The sequence below is a fragment of the Capra hircus genome, chromosome 11, assembly GCF_001704415.2.
Source record: "Capra hircus breed San Clemente chromosome 11, ASM170441v1, whole genome shotgun sequence".
Classification (NCBI taxonomy): Eukaryota; Metazoa; Chordata; class Mammalia; order Artiodactyla; family Bovidae; genus Capra; species Capra hircus.
Window position 1 is genome coordinate 10,760,244 of NC_030818.1, and position 21,250 is coordinate 10,781,493.

At 37.2% G+C, this 21,250-nt stretch overlaps 1 protein-coding gene across 5 annotated transcripts in view; it reads right to left on the bottom strand.

The window, feature by feature from the left end:
• The window catches only part of ALMS1 (ALMS1, centrosome and basal body associated protein), a 187,208-nt gene that overhangs the window by 9,535 nt on the left and 156,423 nt on the right, over window positions 1-21,250 (bottom strand). For all 5 annotated transcript variants that reach the window (XM_018055036.1, XM_018055035.1, XM_018055033.1 and 2 more), the window contains 2 exons: window positions 2,554-2,671; window positions 325-528 (listed from right to left, as the gene is read on the bottom strand). In XM_018055036.1, the coding sequence (XP_017910525.1) occupies window positions 325-528; window positions 2,554-2,671 (322 nt within the window). The remainder of the gene's footprint in view (window positions 1-324; window positions 529-2,553; window positions 2,672-21,250) is intronic.

Sequence of the window (21,250 nt, forward strand, 5' to 3'; positions counted from 1 at the left end):
TCTGCTTACTGCAGGTATATAGACTCTAACTGCAGCATTAAATACAGTCAGCCCTCTGTATACAGGCATGCAGAATCCTTGCATTTGGGGGACAGTGCTAGGTCATTTTATATAAAAGACTTCAGCATCCACAGCCTTTCGTATTCAGGAGGAGTTCTCAATCCAAGCCCCTCCAGATATAGAGAGATGACTGTACTTTGAAAATGTGCCAAGGTGGTGCTGGGTGGTCAACATTAAGTTGTCTAGAAATGAAGAATCCTAGCATGGCAAGAGAAGAGAAATTCACAAGCTTTTCTACTAAGAAAGCAGCACTTAGAAACTGACCTTCACAGCAGCTCTTCTTGTTCTTCTTTAACTTTTTGTCCACAAGATAACTGGTAAGGAGCCTCTTCTCTTCTATTTTTTCTTCTGACCAAGAAGTCACATCACTGTCCTCTTCCATTCTAGCCTCACTAGAACTTGGAGTTGGGAAAGTCATTCCAACATCTCGAGTGTTTTTTCTGACACCACTCACAATCTCCAAGTTACCTGAGGGTAAAGATCACAGACCTCTCTGAGAAAAGCCTTGAGATTTGGTCGGCAGGTGCATTTAAGTCAGTAAATGAAAACTTTAAAAAAAATTAGTCATTTATTTTCTATTCTGCAATGAAAAAGAATTGAGATCTATAATCTTCACAACTACATCTGGTAAAATAGGGAATTCCCAAGTGGGCCAGTGGTTAGGGCTCAATGCTTCCACTACAGTGGGCATGGGTTTGATTCCTGGTCAAGGAGCTAAGATCCCACATGCTGTGCAACGTGGCCAAAAGAAAAAATACATAAATAAATAAATCTGGTAAAATATTCAAAACAATCATCAAGACACATTTTAAACAAGTATCATCATGTAAAAATATTTGTTGAAGGCAGTGCTCTGAATGAATATAAGCAAAAAGACAATGCAAGCAGAGTTGATACAAACAGTTTTGGAATCACATTATTTGATTTACTACATCAAGTGTCTTCAAAGTTTTATTGTAATTTCAAACATGTGAGATATCTCATTTTTAAGAACAAATTTGAGTTGTATTTTCTCTTATTGCCATCAGAAAGAATCCTAAACTATGATAAGTGATATACATCTTTTTCTTATTATGACGTCTGCATAAAGAATGGTAGTTTCACTGCTGCCTAAACTATTACCACTAGAGTTAGTTTTTTTCTAATTCTACTTCAGTAAATTAAAAAAATTTTAAGGTTTCAAAACCACAGGCTACTGACTCCTCTTGGGTGGGATAAAAGGCTTTGAGAGAGAGAAGAAGAGAAGGAAGATGAGGGTAGAGAGATGGAGATGTTTGTGTGTGGGAGGAGTTCACTTCTGTCAGTTTAGATATTAACGGGAAAGAACTACTAATATGGATTCACTGGGAAAAAGATCTCAGTTCTGATCCCAAGTAAGAAGGGCAGTAAACGCAGTCACCAAGGTAAGGAAGAGGTTAACAGGTGTAAAGACATGACTTGAAGGGAAAGATAATCAAGGGGAAGGATTACTTCTGTTTTATAAAATCAAAAGATATAGGAAGTCATAAAGTGAAAAGCCTCCTTCCCATTCCTGTTCTCCATTAAGTTTATAACCCTGTGATTCCAGAGAATTTTTGCACACATTCCAGCAATTCTCTTCATTTTTCAAATACATGTAGTAGCATGCTATATACTATTCTGTACTTTTCTTTTTAATTATGTATCTTGGGGATCTTGACACATTAGTAGCAAAAGCTTCTTCATACTAGGTAGGACTTCATTATGTGTGTTAGTCACTCAGTTGTGTCCAACTCTTTTGCAACCCCGCGGACTGTAGCCCACCAGGCTCCTTGGTCCATGGGATTCTCTAGACAAGAGTACTGGAGGGGGTTGCCATTTCCTTCTCCAAAGACTTCATTATATGGATATATAAAAATTTATTTAACAATTTAGCTACTGATGGACACCTAAGTTGATTTTACTTTAATGCTTATAGTAAGTCAATACTTCAGAGGTTAATTCTGTCATTAACCATTTGTCATTTTACACATTTACACCATATATCTATAGGCTAAACTCCAAAAGTAAAAGTGCTGGGTCAAAGTAATTTTGATAGAAACTGCCAAGTTGTTAGTCATAAGGGTTGCACTCCCAACTTATACACCTCCTAGAATGTACCTATTTCCTTACATGCCTGCCCACAAACTTGCTTTCAAACTTAAATTTTTGTCTATCTGATAGGGGACAAATGGCATTTGAGTAAATATTTTTTGTTAATTAAAAAAATTTACTTTTTTCTTTTTGGCTGTGCCAGGTTTTAATTGTGGTGCGCCAGCTCAATAGCTGCCCTGAACCATGTGGGATCTTAGATGCCCGGCCAGATATCGAACCCATGTTCCCTGCACTGCAAGGCAGATTCTTAACCACTGGACCACCAGAGAATATACTTGAGTACATTTTTAATCTTCATTTCTTTTATTGTGAGTGAGGTGTGTCTTATCACAGGTTTAAGAGCTACTTATATTAATATTTCAATGAAAATGTTTAATTTACCTGCTTGTACGCCCTTATTTAACATATGTGCATTTTGCTTGTTGCAAAGGGTAGAGTTCGAGCTCCAGAAACTACTGGTAGAAGATGAAACAGAGTCAGAAGAGACATGGTCTGTCACCTGGAAAAACAAGACATCCTGTTACCATTACTTGCGGTCAAAGGCATAGTTACCTACAGAATGAGAAAATACACAAGTCACCAAGAGCCCTTTCTAACCCAGTTCAAATGGTTGAGATGACATTGCCAGCAAGCTTGCAGCCATGTGAACATGCTACTCCATGTTTTGCAATAGACAGGTGGATGCTGTAGTTAGATAAGGACTCAAGCTGTTTCAAGAAGCTAAGACAAGACTCGGTGTGTTCCCAGGACTTGAAAACACTCTGAAGAGGGTGCTAGACAAAGATTAGCCTGGTGTGTCTTGAGAAAGAAATTCTGAAGTGACGCTACCACAAAACTGTTAAGAGGGCAGAGGATAACTAAAGAGGCTGAGTGGTGAACTGCAGAGTGCTTTCCAGTAAGATCCGACTTAGGCGTTTATTCAAGAATAAATGCCAAAAAACTTAAAAGGCCCTATGAGAAGTCCTGAATGTCAGGAATATTGCAAAAAGCACTTAAATATTTGAGCCCCAAAGGTTTTTTAGTTATATTCAGAGCAATGAAGGGAGCTGATGGTGGAATGTTTGTGAATAACCAAAAGATTACCAAAATATAGTAAAAAAAAATTGATATAAAATGGTATTTCTTAAACTGGTTCATCAGAACACTCTCCTGAGGAAGGGTCCTAACCCAGAACAATGAACTAGAGGTTTTAAGTGAGGGGTCTGGGTATCTACATTTTGAATAAATGCCAGGTGCTTGTCTGATTAAAGACGTTTGGTAGAGTAAATTGAAACAGAGCATCTCCTTCCCTGACCTCGATAAACTATATTTCAGGACCTTCAGGGAACTTGCAACAGATCCTGCAGCAGAGGAACTATGTTAAATGTCTGGAGACAGGAAATTAACTTTTAAAAAGATAAGCATAGCAAACTGCAGGCTTTAAAAATGATGACCTGTAAAATTCTAGAATGGATCACAAATTTGATTATCTGCAAGCATATGCAGGTTAAAAAAAAGATCAGCAAATTTTAGCCAAGGTTCACTAAAGCAGGCAGAACAAATCCCTGCCAGGTTAGCCTTTTTTTTCCCTAGTAGACGTGGTCATTTAACTGGTAGAACAGAATATATAGCAGAGAACTAGATTTGGATAAAACAACAAAACTTCTCATAGCATACTTGAGGGCAAGATGGAGTTATAGGGGCTGAAGGATAAGCTGATGGAACCAGCTTTCCCATATAAAACATCCGGAAGGGACTAAAGGGCTGTCAGGATCCCTAATAATAACAGGAATGACAGGCCAAATCAAAACAAGGGATAATTGTAAAGCCTTATGCATCAGGCAGGAAGAATGGCAATAACTCTGATACAGTAGAAAAAGCCGTGAGTCTGGAGTCAAATACCTAAACCTGTCTCAGATCTTCCCTTTACTAGCTGTCTCTTCTTGAGCAAGCCATAGTCTCAGTTGCCAGTTTCCCCATCTAGAAAAGGGAACAGCTGCATTCCTGCAATTATGGAAGTGTTACAAAGAACAAATGATTTAGATGCAAAAAATGTAAAAAGCTAATATAAAATTAGGAGACAAAGATTATGTTAAACCAATATGTACGAAAGTATGGTGAGGAAGATTTGACAGACTGGTAACACACTATAATTTTTCTGCAGCTGTTTTTAAAAAAAGGGGAGAATAATTTACACACTAAAATGGACTTTCAATATAAATTGTCAAATACAAAAAGCAAACTTTGCTGCCATTTTTGAAAAAAGGGAAGAAAATATATGCAATATATACAGTTACTTGCTTTTTATGTATAAAATACCTGTGAAAGAAAAGAACCCAGATTGGAAAGGAAGAAGTAAAACTTTTTATTTGCAAATGACATGATGCTATCTGTAGAAAATAAGAAATCTACAAATTATTAAATAAAAAAAGTTTAGCCAGATTGTGGAATATGAGGTCAAGAAGATAAAAAATCAATTGTATTTCTATATTCTAACAAGGTGCAATCTGAAAATAAAATTAAGGAAACAAACTCCATTCACAGTAGCATCAACAAGAATGAAATATCAGCAAATAAACTGAACAACAGAAGTGCAAGGCTTGTACAATGAAAACTATAAAACATTGGTGGGAGAAATTAAAGGTCTAAATAAGTTGTGAGATATTTCATATATGTGGAATGGACAAAAGATTTGAATATATATTTTACCAAAGAAGATGTAAGAGTGGCCAATAAACACATGAAAAGATTTCAACACTTTCAGTCATGAGGGAAACAAACTAAAGTCACAGTGAGATACCACTTTGCACCCACCAGGATGGCAATAACCAAAAAGATGTGCAGTACCAAGTGTTGACAGGGAAGTGGAGAAACCGCAACCTTCACACGCTGCTGAGAATGCAAAATGATACAGCTGCTTTGGAAAACACCTTGGAATTTTCTTAAAAACTAAACATAAACTTACCTATGACCCAGCAATTCCACTCCTAGGTATATACTCAAAAGAAATGAGTCCACATAAAATTTTTTGTGTCTACACAAAAACTTCTACACAAATATTCGTAGCAGTATTATTCATATTGTCCGCCCCCCCCAATCAAACAATCTAAATGTCCAACAACTGGCAATCCGATAAACAAAATGTGGTAGAGCGACCCAAAACCAATCAGCAATGAAAAGGAGTACTGGTACATACTACAAGGGTCAATCTTGAAAATATCCGTAAGAAGCTAGATACAAAAGACTAGCTATTGTATAACTCCATTTATATGAAATACGCAGAAAAAAGGAATATGGGAGTTTGTCTTGTGCTGGGAATGTGAATTGGTTATAAACAGGTATGAGACTTTTCTGGGTGACAGAAGTGTTCTAAAGCTGAATTGTGGTGATGACTGCACAGCTCTGTAAACTTACTTCAATAAAGCTGTTTAAAAATCTCTAAAGATATGCGAGAACTACTGAGTACCTCTGAAAAGATGGGTGCCTGGGGAACAGGAGAGGGAAGATACTTTATCAAATACTTAATATATTTTAAATTTTGTACCATGTGATTGTATGTTTAAAAAATGAGAATAAATGAAACAAAAATAAGGAAGTGTGGCAATAAAGGTTTAATGGCTTTGATGAGTTCAACAGGAGTAAAACATATGTTAGGCCATAGAAATGTTCTAGTTTACAGAAAGTGAAAAGTGAAGTTGCTCAGTCGTGTCTGACTCTGTGACCCCATGGACTGTAGCCTACCAGGCTCCTCCATCCGTGGGATTTTCTAGGCAAGAGTACTGGAGTGGGTTGCCATTTCCTTCTCCATGGGATCTTCCCAATCAAGGGATCGAACTCGGGTCTCCCGCATTGCAGGCAGATGCTTTACCAGTTTAGTTTACAGAAAGGAGGATGATAAATCTGCCGTCACTATCTGAGGCACAGCCTATGTAATTCAAAGGGACATGTTTAAAAACAGGATATCAACAAATAGACCCAGAAGTTGCCAACTTAGGAAAGTGGAGTAGAAAGGATGACCTGTGAGAACTGCTTCAGTGAGTGAAGACCTGAGAGAAAATACTTCGGGGAAGGAAGTGGGGGCTTGAGAAGTAGATTAGATCTCTTTCCTGTGCCTTCAGAGAGCAGAACTGGGAACAGAGCCAGGAAATCTAACACAGGCAGATTTTGGATCTTTTTAAATTTTCAAAACCTTTGCCAACTAGTGCCTAGACGAAATGAGATGCCAATGAGCAGTGAGTGAGTGGTGGAGCTGTTGAAGCAGAGGCTGGAGCACCTCATGGGGCAGAGGCAGTGTTGATGGTCCTTTCCAAGAATGAGTCTGAGGACCTCCTGCACTTCCAAAGTACACGACTGGGTGTGGTATGTACCACTGGGTGTGAAAGAACACGTTTACATCTGATTAAATGAGGAGTCTTGGTATGCGTGTTTCTGCTTCCACTTTAAATCTGATTAAGTTCATTCCTGCCTGTAAAAAGGTAAACATTTAAAGATAGAAAATAGTCTAAAAATAAATTCTCGCTCAACAAGATATATCTAATTAAGTCTGTATCATGGTGAAAATCAAAAGGCCAGACAAAAACAAGCGTTTTCAAGGATATGGAGAAATGAGAACCTTCACATATTGATGCTTAGAATGTAAAATGGTAACAATATTTTGTATAATAATCTGGTAGTCCCTCAGAGAGATAAAAATAGACTTACCATATGATCCAGAGTCTATCCACTCATAGGCATATGCCCCAAAGAAATATAAGCTATGTCCACATAAAAACTTGTATATGGATGGTCACAGCAGCTGTTAATAGTAGCCCCACAGTGGAAGAAATCTAAATGTCCATTAACTAATGAATAGTTAAGTGAAATATGCATATTCATATAATGGAATATTATTTGGTCACACAAAGGAATGAATACATGCTACACCATACATGAACTTTGAAAATATTAAGTGAAAGAAGCCAGTCACAAAAGATCACATATTATGTCCATTTACATGAAATGTTTAGAATAAAGAACTCTAGAGAGGGAGAAAAAAAAGCAGATTAGCAACATAGCCAGGGAAGGGACAGGAAGTTGGAAGAAATGACTGCTAATGTGTATAGGGTGTTTACAGTAGGTATTGAAAACACCTTAAAATTGGGATGATGGTTGCACAGCATTGCGAATATACTAAAACCCACTGAACAGTACACTTAAAATAGGTGAATTTTATGGTGTGTGAAACATCTCAAGAAAGCTATAAAATGTGTGTATTTGTGTACGCAAACTGAAATACAAGCAGATTATGAAGTCTTTATTTGGAGAAAAATTGCTGCTCATGCTTGGTGGTCTTATATCTCCTGTTACTGAATCAGGGATACAAGAACAAAGCAAGGTACCAACAGTGTCTTCATACAATACTGAACAGTCCTAACAAAAATGTGGGCACTGGATATTGCACACATGGTAGCACTGTATACACACTATGGCTAGAGCTAAGTGCAAACTGTTAGTGATGAAGTCATGCCATGTTGACTTCCTCAAACAATAATCACAATTCACAGCCTTGCACCGTGTCTGACAATCTGTGCTGAGGACCCAACACAGGATAGAAGGTAATTTTTGCTGAGTTCATTTACAGATGCTGTTGGTAACCCACAATAACCCACCTTCCTCAGTCCAAGGGACAGTCTTAGGCATCTCCTATAGTGATCTCACGGAGAAGGCAATGGCACCCCACTCCAGCACTCTTGCCTGGAAAATCCCATGGACGGAGGAGCCTGGTGGGCCACAGTCTATGGGGTCGCTAAGAGTCAGACAGGACTGAGCAACTTCACTTTCACTTTTCACTTTCATGCATTGGAGAAGGAAATGGCAACCCACTCCAGTGTTCTTGCCTGGAGAATCCCAGGGACGGGGGAGCCTCATGGGCTGCCGTCTATGGGGTTGCACAGAGTCGGACACGACTGAAGCGACTTAGCAGCAGCATAGTGATCTCAGCATTGCTCATGGCCTGGAGGTGAATCAGCCCACTCAGTTCTCTGCAGTTGGGCTTACACATAAAGATTTAAGTGACTACAAGTCAACTGACATTACCAGCTACCATGGTTTTTAAGCTTTCTGTTGCAGAGTTGAAAGGAGATACATACTGGCTGGCTTCTTCTGTTTTAATTTCTATTATTGCGAGAGTAAACTCACCTGTTGATGCCTGATTACAACTGGGAAGAGTAACTGCCACCATCTCACAGATGTTTCAGGTTTTTTGTTGTACTTCTTAATTAAAATCTAGGTGAAATTCATTCCTATATTCATTGATCAGACACACCATCAGACCCAGAAAAAAAAGGTTTTCAAATAATTGTTTTTCAGGTGGAAACTGAGCTTAGGAAAACATATCAAATGTAGGAAAAAGTCTATGTTTTCTTACACGACCTTATATGGCTATTCTTCATGTATGAAGATTGTTATCGTTGACCTTCCACCAGCAAGGTACCTGCTGAGAGAGACTTTTCTTTCAGAGTAATAGATTTACGCTAATTCATTTATAACTACTCGTTTAGTACCAAGGATACGCATTGATAAAGCAGAGTCAAAATCAGAAATACAGTCAATAGCACCCAAAGACAGTTTTTGTGAAAAGTTTTTAGATATATGCAGCTCAAACTGGCAACTGTAGATTCAATACTAAAACTTATTAACCAGTAAAAGATGATACAGAGTGTGTGCCCTCAAAATAACATTTTGACATAGATTTAATTCTGAGAGGAAAGATTAAATCTTAAGCAGAACTCAGGTGAGCACTATTATTCACCATTAGAAAATCAGAACTGGTCAATTATTTCTGCAAGTATGGTAGATGATAACTATAAAATATCCTGCCCCCTAAAATGTATTGGGCCTGCAGAAAGGTCCTCAGAAAATTTCTTTTCATACAAAAATGAATAAAGATTACAGAGATGTAATGAATGTAACAGCAGTACTTGTCATTAGAAATGAGGTTAAAAAATCTCTAACAGGATAGTAAAGTTTTCCAGACAATCGTTGGGTTTGGGGTAGAGAAGAAAGAAAACCAAGAGCTGAAGTCCTCAATATGGGAAAAACTAGAAGGTTAGAAAATGATCATTAAAATTTTATAGAGGGTGCTAGAGCTAGATGACATGAGTCTCAAAAATTATGGTCTGGAAGTGGTCCTCTCACTCTTTTTCTTCTCTGCATTCTCTCAACTCTTCCTCTTGGCTATAGTGTTTATAAGGATTATGATCACCTTTACATGGATGGCTCTCAACTCTTTACTTCACTCATGAGGTCATGTATATCTACGGTTTTAGATATTTTCACTTGGATGCTCTGATCCAACTTCAAGTTTAATAAATAAAACTCCATATTTCGTAAGTCAGAATTAGTTTCCTCTTCTTATCGCTCCATTTTGATTACCTTATCACATAGGATTTTAGTTGCTTTGGGCAGAAATTTCAAAAGAACCATGGCTATTAATTACCAAGTCCAACTGATCAAAGCTCAGCTTAAAAACAATATTAATTTTTCTCATAAATTAACTTGTGAATATCACTATCTTATTTAAAAATCTGACAATCAGCTAAACATTAGGCAATAAAATTACACCTAGACACGCCAAAATAAATTCCATGTGGATTAAGGATTTAAGTTCCTTGTCCTCTACCCTAAACATGATAAAACAACAACAAACCAAGGAGAATACTTTCTTATCATCTTGAGGATGGAGAGAACTTCCTTAGCATGTGACAAATAAATAGAGTTGAGTATACAACAACGCTATCACACCATTAGATGGTTTTAGATAGTGCATGCTCAGTCATGTTCGATTCTTTGCGACCCTATGGACCGTATGTAGCCTGCCAGGCTCCTCTGTCCATGGAATTTTCCAGGTAAGAATACTGCAGTGGGTTACCATTCCCTTCATTAATATGATATAATTAATGCTCAACAATTAATAAAAATTCTTCAGAGAAAAATGTGCAAAGTATATAAGTAGTTAATTCTCAAAATAAGAAATGTAACAAGCAACCTCTGAAATCCAATATTTAAAAATCTAACTTAAAGCAATGAGTTTTTTCACACAGCAGATTAACAAACATTAAAAGGACTGATACTACTCAAACCTGGCAAAGGAATGAAGAAACATTCCCTCATACTTTTGGTGGGCACATATGTTTGTACAAAATTTCTGGACGGCACATAGTTAGGGGTGGGAAGGTCTATAGATTTACTGATGGTCTTTTAAATTTGTTGTTAATGATCTACTTAGATATTTTCTTAGAAAATCATCCATCTAATTTCGGTTTTAAAATATATCAGCCTAAAGTTGCACATAGTAATTTTCTTTAAGAAAACCACATCTTTGACTGGAGTTATATCCTTCCAACCTTCCAATTAACACTGACCCTTTTCCTATGGTCACAATAACTAAAGTTTTTTTTTTTTTTTTTAAGAGCCAGATCTTGGTTATATTGATCAATCTGGGGGACTGATTTTTAGAATGCTTACTTTACTTCCTAGTTGAATTTGCTCAACTAAAATATTAAAGGCTCTATATTTTCCTCTAAATATAGGTTTAGTCACATCCTGTAAGATTTGGATATTGCTTTTACTTTCATCGGGCTTCCTCGATAGCTCAGCTGGTAAAGAATCCGCCTGCAATGCGGGAGACCTGGGTTCGATCCCTGGGGTGGGAAGATCCCCTGGAGAAGGGAAAGGCTACCCACTCCAGTATTCAGGCTGGAGAATCCCATGGATTGTATAGTCTACAGGGTCGCAGAGAGTCGGACACGACTGAGCGACTTTCACTTACTTTACTCTCATTAATGAAAAAAAAATTCCACAATCTCAATTTTTAGTTATCCTATAGCCCCAAAGTTTAGAATGTTTTAAAATGTTTCCTTAAAAAATTACAGCCATTAAATACCAACCTTACTGCATTGTGGTTAGAGAATATAAGTTTAGTTAGTAATCTACTTTGGGGATTTATCAACATTTTGCCTAAGTGTACAGTTAATCTTTGTAAGTATTCCACGGGCATTTGGAACAAATGTGAAAGCTGTGTTTTAGGAATAAAGTTTTATATAGATGTCTTAAATCAGCACTGTTAATACTGCTATTAAATACTGCTATTTTACCTGCTATATACCAGAATCTGATAAAAAACAATTAGAACATTCCATCCTGTACTTTGTCACATTCCATATCATAATCATGTTTGGATGAGCGTATGAATGCATTCTGGTGGCAAGCACAGCGGTAATTTCGGCAGTCTCTGACGGACTTTCTTCCCTTGGAAACTATAGAGTGGAGATAAGGTAGACTCTCACAAAAAGTAACATTTAATTAAAAATCACCAAAAACCCCCTAACCTTTCAATGGTATAGAAACTTGTATTTCTAATCTGGCAAAACTATAAATAATCAATCGAAAAATCAAAATAAAGGAATTTTCATGCACTGCATGTGGAAATACAGACTAGAAAGTAATTTGGCACTAACGCAGAAAATCATGTATACATATAATTTATGATCCAAGGATTCCACTTCTGGATTTATGTGCCAAAGATAGCCTCACAAGGTCCATAAGGCAATATGAACAAGGATGTGCACTGCTGGTGCCTGGCACTGTTGAGAACTGACAACAACATGGGTGTTAATTACAGGGAAAGGTACACTGGTAGGTGCACTCAGTGGAGGGCTGTGCAATGATCAGAAACCCGAATTAGGTGTGTGAATAGCAACGTAGACGCGTCTGAAACATACAGTGCTTAGCGAGAGTCACAAAAATAATGATATACGTTTTATACAAGCTGAAAATACACGACAACTACAGAATGTATATTTTTTAAGAACTCTTCTAAGTCAAAAGATATTTACATAACAAGGCCAGTTGCATATAGGAGAGAATGAGGATGGGATGTGGGAACCAAGTTTTTAAAAGAGACGCCATGAACCTAGGAGTATATTAACTCAATCCTTAGCAGCTGAAGTTAAAATTTTGTTATTTTGGCATAAAAACTGTGTATAGTACTTTTCTAATTCTATTCTTTCACTCTGCTTCTTGAAGGATTTATGATGTCTAGATTGGAATTCAAATAGGCATTATTGGCAGAAACTAGAACACAATGAGAAGCTTAAGAATTCTGTTTTCCAGCTCTTAACTAATGTTTTGTTTGTGTGCTCAGTCTGGCTGAGGTTACTTTTTAGTTAGGGCCACAAATTTTTTTTTATGGTTTCATATTAGAAAATGCTTGATTCTTGTTTAAAAAGAACATGAAAAATTAAAAAGAAAAAAATGTATAAACCCATAATCTTAAAATAACCTGCTAATATTTTTGTTCCAGCTATATAAATACATGTGTATGTTATAGCTTGCTTTTTATCTCTTAACACATAATGAAATTTATCCTTGGGTTCAAAGATACTGCCTTTGACTGTTGTTTCTCTCCATATATGTGCAACTATGAAGAGTGATATGATATTAGCCTGTTTTATAAAAATGTAAGAAACACCAGTAAACATTTAAACATTACTAATGCTATCATTTTATTCTCTCCTGGATGTCTCCTTGGTAGTTAATGTTGTTCATTTGCCCAACTGCTGGTAACATGGGCAACTGGAAATAATGAGAGGTGAAAAATACAGAAAAATCACTCATCTTTAGCTTTTTCTTGATAAACAAAAACTGAATGTGACCTCTTTGTACTGACAGTAGTAAACTATTCCTTTTCTTTGACCCCAGCATACAACCAGACAGTGAGAGAGGGGAATAGAAAGAAAAAACAGGGAGACAGCAGGCAAGCACAGCGAGAACATGAAACAGAGAGAAGGAAAGTAGTAGCTTTCACAAGACACACAGCAGAGACGGTGAGATAACAGACAGCATGAAGTGGGGCGGGAGAGCACAAGAGAACAGAATGTGGGTGCACAGAGGCAGAGAGAAAGAACACTGAAGAAGACAGGGTGCAGAGACAGTGCAGCATGAATTACAGAGTGTGGGGAGAGCCTGCACAGACACATCAAAGATAGGCACAGAGAGCGAGTCACAGAAAGAACAGGTGTAATCAAAGGAGGAGGGCAGAACAAGCAGGCACTTGCAGTTATTCCCTTCTACTGACTCTTAAACCCTCACATGTACATGTCCTGGTCATGTTCAGGGAAAAAAAAGCATTAGCATATCTAAGGACACCTGGTTTAAAGATAAGATAGGCAATTCAAAGAGAAATATAGAAAAGAAAATAAAAACTCAGTAGGTGTGATCAAAGAAATATCAGTCAGGATAGATACCATATTTCTGGCCTATATGGCAAATATTAATAAGAATGCTACTGGCAGGTATTGCAAGAGGATAATTTAGTAGTGTGGATTAAACATTTTTCATGTAAGTACTTGGTAACCCAGAAATTCTTTATTTAGAAATGTATCTCTAGGAAAGAAAAATTCATAAAGATGTACCAAGACTACCCACCAAAGTGAAAATTATGATAAAGTGCAAAAAAACCCTTAAACCTAACTATTGTATTTATACAATGGAACTCATAAAGCTATTAAAAATGACTAATAAATCTTTATTTATTGGCATAGAAAGATGTCTATATTCAGTGTAGAGTTTCAAAACAATATACATAGTATGATTTCATTTTTTTTGGACCATTGTTTCCATATATGAAAATGATTGTGAAGACTAATATGAAATCAGCCGGTTATATAAAAATGTAAGAAACAGTGATAAAAATTTAATTGGACAGTAATAAAGGTCTCATTTTATGCTGTCACGGAGGTTTCTTCACTTGATATTTAGCTTCATTAGAATGCCGATCAAGCAGATCCAGGGTAAGCAGTAGGTGTGTGCAACATAAAATATAAACCTGGAAGCTTATTTATGAAAATGTTAATCATGACTATTTCAGGATGGTGAGAATTATGGGTGATTTCCAAGGTCTTTATATTTTATGTATTAAACTCTTTATATATATAAAGAGTAAATATTATATATAGTATATATAATAGTATATATAGAGAGATATATTTAGTTATCTTTTTACTTTTATATTTAAAAGTAATAAAATAATATCTTTTTTGACAAAAATAGTTGTTACCAAAGAGAAGAGAAAGATGTAAGGTAGCTGAAGCATTAATAAAAGCTATCATGACAGGCAAGTCCTCCACTACAGTCTATGATAAGCACAGTTTTAGTTGAGAAGGAGCCTACAGAAAAAGAAGAAAGAGAATATGAAAGAGAGAGAGAAAAAAAAAAAACCTAAGGAAACAGATAATGGATTTTGGAAAATATGATAGCACAGAGACAGGCTTAATGAACCTCTTTCATAACTGAAATACACAAACAAAAACCATCAAAAAGTGAAAAAAGTATTCAGAGCCTAGGGAACAGACTCAACTCATGCCACCACAAAACTCTTCCTACACAAAGGATCATACAGAAGGGTAAAGGTGAGTCACCTGAATTAAAAATATCCCACTGGTATCTCAGAAAAGGGACTGATTATAGTAAGTGGCCCAGGAAAAAGAACATGTCTTCCAAGGGTAGACACGTTCCCAGTGGAAAAACAGCTTCTTCTGTCCTAGTCAGAATGGTTTACTGTATACCCTCTTTGGCCAGGAAGAAATCAGAAAAAGGGATAGGAAAATAACCTCTTAAGTCTAAAATTAAGTCTTTAGTTTCATTACTAAAGTTTGCTAGAAAAAAAATAAGGCCTCTGCTATATCACTGCCCACACAATGCTATGAAAGCGGCTCCCAGCTGACTTTACAGTAGTACAAGAGCAAAACTCAAGGGCATGTCCTATAGAACCAGGTATTTTCTCACCTCCACACTTAGAAAAGTGGCCATCAGTTTATGTTTCAAAATAATGGCAGAGAAAAATATCACCTGCTAAAGCTGTCCAGAGTCCTAAAATCAATGACTATCTTTCTGCCTTTCCCAAACTCTGAAAGGCGAAAAAAAAAAAAAAAAAACAAGCCATATACAATCAACCTTCAGGTTCATGTCCTAGGAAGGGGACTCAGTATCTTGTAAACAGGTAATAAGCCAGTCAGAAAGAATTTAACCACATTATGTGGGATCAAATAAATGGTTTTCACAAAACTGTTTAGAGACAAAGGTAATCTGAAAATAAGAGAAGATAATATGAAAACATTCTATAGCATTAAAGTGGAAGAAAGGAAGAACAAAAGGGGGGGAAGAATTTACTTTGCCAGAAGGTTTACCCATTTTAGTCAATATAGAACTGGGGACTTCCCTTGTGGTACAGTGGATAAGAATCCGCCTGCCAATGCAGGGGACATGGGTTCAATCCCTGATCCGGGAAGATTCGACATGCCGCGGAGCAACTAAGCCAGAGTGCCGCAATTGCTGAGCCCATGTGCTCTCCAGCCCACAGTTCACAACCACTGAGCCCCTGCGTCTAGAGACTATGCTCCACACGAGAGAAGCCACCACAATGAGCCAGTGTGCCACAACAGAGAGTAGGCTCCCACTCGCCGCAACTACAGTGTCGGTGCCCAGCAACAAGGACCCGGTGCAATCAGAAATAAATAAATAAAAGGAAAAGAATCTGCATTTTTGCTCAGAGAAAATTTAAAAAGAACATGGGCTTAATGAAATAGATCCAAGATAAGCTGGGAAAACAGGGGGAGATTAACAGGTTGTTAACAAAATTAACACAATTCCATAAAAAGTTAATGAATATATGCCATATGTTGGAAAACCAACGCCAGGCACCAAAGGAAAAAAATGAAGACAGTAATTATGTCGTTATATCATTGCAGAATTAATCTATGCAAAATAAAACAAACTTGATTTAAAGAAAACTTAGCCAGTGGAGCAGAGTACAGTTTTAAAAGGTCTCCTGAAATGTAGAGAAAAAGATGAAGGGAATGAAAATAATCAGAATGCAAGAAGAGGATTATACATGTGGCACTGGCCCCACACTCACTTGTAAGACAGAAAACAGGTTGAGAGGAAAGGAAAAAACATTCTAGGATACAAGTTTTTGCTGAAATTAAATCTGAATGTACAAGGGATACAGAGCTTGGTACCAGAAAAAAAATTAATATCCAGAATACATAAAGCAAAAGGGACAGAAATACAGGAAGACAAAGACAATTCAACAGTAATAGCTAGAGACTGCAATATAACACTTTCAAAATGGATAGAAAAATTTGACTGGCCAGTAAGGAAATTGAAGGCTTGAATAAAACTATAAATCAAGTAGATCTAGAGACATATACATAATACTCCAACCAACGGAAGCAGAATATGCATTCTTCCTGAGGGAATATGTAATGTTCTCCAGGAGAAACCATATGCTAGGTCAAAATAGTCACAAAACATTTACATTTACTGTGATTTGTAACGCAGTATTAATATGTTCTCTGGCCACAATGGAATGAAATTAGAACCAAAAAGGAACTCTGAAAATTTTAGAAATAACAGAAATTAAACAACACACTCTTAATTGCCGATGTTCAAAGACAAAATCACAAGGGCAATTAGAAAATACTTTGAGATGAATGAAAATGAAAGCAAAACGTAACCAAACTTACGGGATGCAGTGAAGGCAGAGCTTATAGAAATTTGTACCTCTAAGTGTATATATTAAAAGAAGAAAGATTTCAAATTGATAACCTCATCTTTAGTCTTAAGAACCTAGAAAAAGAAGAGCAAATAAAATCCAAAGGAGGCAAAAAGAAGGAAATTATGTAGATTAGAATGAGCATGTATGAATCACGGGCCTCCCTGGTGGCTCAGCGGTAAAGAATCTGCCTGCCAATGCAGGGGTCATGGGTTCAAACCCTGGTTCGGGAAGATGCCACATGCCGTGGAGACACCAAGACGCCACAGCTACTGGGCCTGTGCTCTAGAGCCCGGGAGCCATAACTAATGAATGCCACATGCCTAGCGTCCGTGCTCCACAACAAGAGAAACCACTGCAATGAGAAGCCCGCGCATCACAGCTAGAAAGTAGCTCTCACTAGCTGCAACTGGAGAAATCCTGCATACAGCAGCAAAGACCCAGCACAGCCATAAATGAATCTTAAAAAAAAAAAAAGAAAATATATGAATCAGAGAATAAAAAAAAGAGAGAAAATAAAAGAAATCAAAAGTTTGTTCTTTGAAAAGATCCAAAAAACTAGATAAATTTTAGCTAGACTCACCAAGGGGAAAAAAAGGGAACATGTAAATCATTATAAATTAAGAATGAACCAGAGGGTATTACTATCAATCACACAGAAATTAAAAAGGACCATAAGGGAATATTATGAACAATTATATGTCAACAAATTAGATAACCTCGATGAAACAGATAATTTCTTAGAAAAATAACCTACCAAAACAGACTCAAGCAAAAACAGAAAATCTGTAGTCAGAAAACAGCCACCAAAGAAAAGCCCAAGCCTATTTCACTGGTAAATTCTAAAAAAAACATTTAAAGTAGAATTAACAATAAGCACTCACAAACTTAAAAAACAACAACTTCAAAACAAGAAGCTTCCTTGGTGACTCAGCAGTAAAGAAGCTGCCTGCTAATGCAGGAGACACGGGTTTGATTCCTGATCCAGGAACATCCCACATGTTGTGGAGCTACTAAGCCTGTGTGTCACAACTATTGAGCCTGTGTACCAAAACTCCTGAGCCCACGTGCCCCAGCTACTGAAGGACACACACTCCAGGGCTTGTGCTCTGCAACAAGAGAAGCTACTGCAGCGAGAGCAGCCCCGGCTTGCCACAGCTAGAGAAACCCTGCGTGGCACTGAAGACCCAGCACAGCCAAAAGGAAGAAAAAACAAGGAGGATCACTTCCCAATTCATCCTATGAGGACAGTATTACCTTCAGAAAGAAAGGTGAAGATATAATAAAACTACAGACCAGTACCCCTTATCAATATAGAAGGAAAATCTTCAACAAAATACTAGGAAACTGAATCCAGCAACACAGAAGAATTATACATCAAAACCAAAAGGGATTTATCTGGGGAAGGCAAGGTTGGTTTCCTATATGATTATCAGTCAATGCAATACACATGTTAATAAAGAAAGAAAACATATGGTCATTTCATTATACATAGAAAAACCATATGGCAAAACCCAAAACCCTTCCATAATAAAACCATTAACAGGGACTTGCCTGGTGGTCCAGCGGTTGAGACTCTGCCCTTTTACTGCAGGAGGTACAGATTAGACTAGCTGGGGAACTAAGATCAGGCATGCTCTGTAGTATGGCCAAAAAGTAAAACAACAACAACAACAACAAAACACTAAACAAAATAGGAATAAAAGAGAATTCCTCAGTCTGACAAAGAGCATTTATAAAAATCTCAGAGTAAACATCATCCTTAATGTTGACCAGAAAGATTTCTCCCTAAAATCAGGGATAAGACAAGGATACTCATTCTTACCACTTCTATTCAAGATAGTACTGGAGGTTCTAGCAAGGGCAACTAGGCAACAAAAACAGATTAATGACATATTGGAAAGGAAGATGGAAAACAATCTCTATTTGCAGAGGACACATTATTCTACATAGAAAACACCAATGAACACACACAACTTAAACATACTCAAACTTATAAACAAGTTCAACAAAGTTGCAATGACCAAGATAAATATGAAAAAAATCAGTACATCCCTGTACAGTTCAGTTCAGCTGCTCATTAATGTTAGATTCTGTGCAACCCCACGGACTGCAGCACGCCAGGCTTCCCTGTCCATCACCAACTCCCGGAGCTTGCTCAAACTCATGTCTATTTGAGTTGGTGATGCCATCCAGCCATCTCATCCTCCGTCGTCTCCTTCTCCTCCTGCCCTCAGTCTTTCCTAGCATCAGGGTCTTTCCCAATGAGTCAGCCCTTCTCTTGCTACACTTGTTAGTCTACACTAACAAGGAAAAGTCCCAAATTGAACTTCAGAAAACTAGTTATGTTATTAAAAAGAATAAAGAATAAAATACTCAATATACTTTTAACAAAAGAAGTACCAAACTACAAAGAGGTGGAAACTACAAACATCACTGAAAGAAATTAAAGATGACCTAAGTAAGTGGAAAGACATCCTATGTTCATGGATTAGAAGATTTAATATCATTAGAGTAACAAGATTCCCTAAATTCTTCTACAATTTCAATGCAATCCCTCCCCAAGATTCAAGTTGTCTAGTTTCTTCTTTTGGGCAGAAACTGACAAGCTGATCTGAAAATTCATATGACCTAAAAATAATAAGCTTGAAAAGGAAAAAAACAAAGTTGGAGGATTCACACTAATTAGACAGTGTTGTAGTGGAATAGAGACATAGGTTCAGTGTCCAGAAATAAACCCTTACGTTTATAACTTTATCATTAAAAAAATTAAAAAAAATTTTTTTCCTTTATGATTAATTGGTTTTTGCCAAGGGTGCCCAGACAGTTCAGTGGAGGAAAGAATAGTCTTTGCAGCAAATGGTATTAAGACAACTGGATATCTACAGGCAAAAGAATGAAATTGTACTGCCTCAACACCACGTACAAAAATTAACTAAAAAATGTTCATCAAACTAAAAGAACTAAAATTATGAAACTTTTAGAAGAAACAAAAGAGAGTAAATATTTTGTAACCATGGGTTAGATAAGTTTTAGATATATGAAAAGAATAAGGAACAAAAGAAATAAAAGATAAATTGAATGGTTTTGTCAAAATGAAAACTTTTGTACCACAAATAATACCATCAAGAAAGTGAAAAGCAAGTCGCAGAATGTAAGGGCATGCGTGGAAAACATAAGGGACTTGTATTCAGAATAGACAGAGAAATAGTAATAAAATGACAAGTGACTCAATTTTAGAATGGGCCAAGGATCTGCACAGATATTTCTCTAAAGAAGACAAACAAATGGCCATCCGGCATGTGCAAATTGCTCAATATCAGTAGCTGTTAGGCAAATGCAAACTAAAATCACAGTGACGTAACGCTTCACACCCATAAGACGGCTATTACCAAACGACAGAAAACAAGTGTTGATGAAGATGTAGAAAAACTGGAACATGATCTAGGTGCAGCCACTAGACGCAGATGCAAAATGGTGCAGCCACTTTTGAAAACAGAAGCCTAAACAGAGTTACAACATGATTTAGCAATTGTGCTCCTAGGTATATACACATCTAAGAAAGTGGAGGAAACATGTTGACACAAAAATCTGTACATTAATGTTCACTGCAGCATTTTTCATCATGGCCAAAAGAGCAGAAACAATCCAAACGTCCAACAACTCATGAATAAACATGTTGTACATGCATATGAAATACTGTTTGGCCATAATAAACAACAACTGACTCATGCTACAAAACGAAGCCTGAAAAAATTAAGAGGAGACTAGGAAACTGTTAACGGGCATGGAGTTTCTTTCTGGTATGAGAAGAATGTTCTGGAATTAGGGGTGATGGCTGCACTTTAAAAGAATGAATTGTAGGGCTTCCCTGGTGGCTCAGTGTGAAGAGTCCGCCTGCCAATGCAGGGACACTGCTTCGATCCCTGGTCCAGGAAGATCCCACAGGCCTCAGGGCAACTAAGCCTGTGTACCATAATTACAGACTCCTGTGCTCTACAGCCCAGGAGACACACAAACTGAGCCCACGTGCTGCAATTACCGAAACCCATGAGCCCGAGAGCCTGTGCTCAACAAGCGAGGCTATCAAAGAGAAGCCCGTGCACAGCAACTGGAGAGTAACTCCAACTCGCCACAACTAGACAAAAGCCTGTGCAGCAACAAAGACCAGCAGAGAGAAAAACGTAAATAATTAAAAAAGGAATGAACTGTGAGGCATGTAAATTTTATTTTTTGACCAAAAATGAGACACACCCTGGGCAAGTAAGAAAACAAATTTTAAAAACCTGACAAATTTTGAAAATCCAGGATCCAACATAGGGAAAAAAATATCATGGTTGCATCTGGCACAGATATATTACACATATGCACCCCAGAAAAGGAGGAACAAAATTAACTGAGCTCTGAATTAAAGATTATTACTGGGACTTCCCTGGTGGTCCAGTGGTTAAGAATCTGCCTTGCAACACAAAGGAGGTGGGTTTGATTCCTGGGAGGGAACTAAGA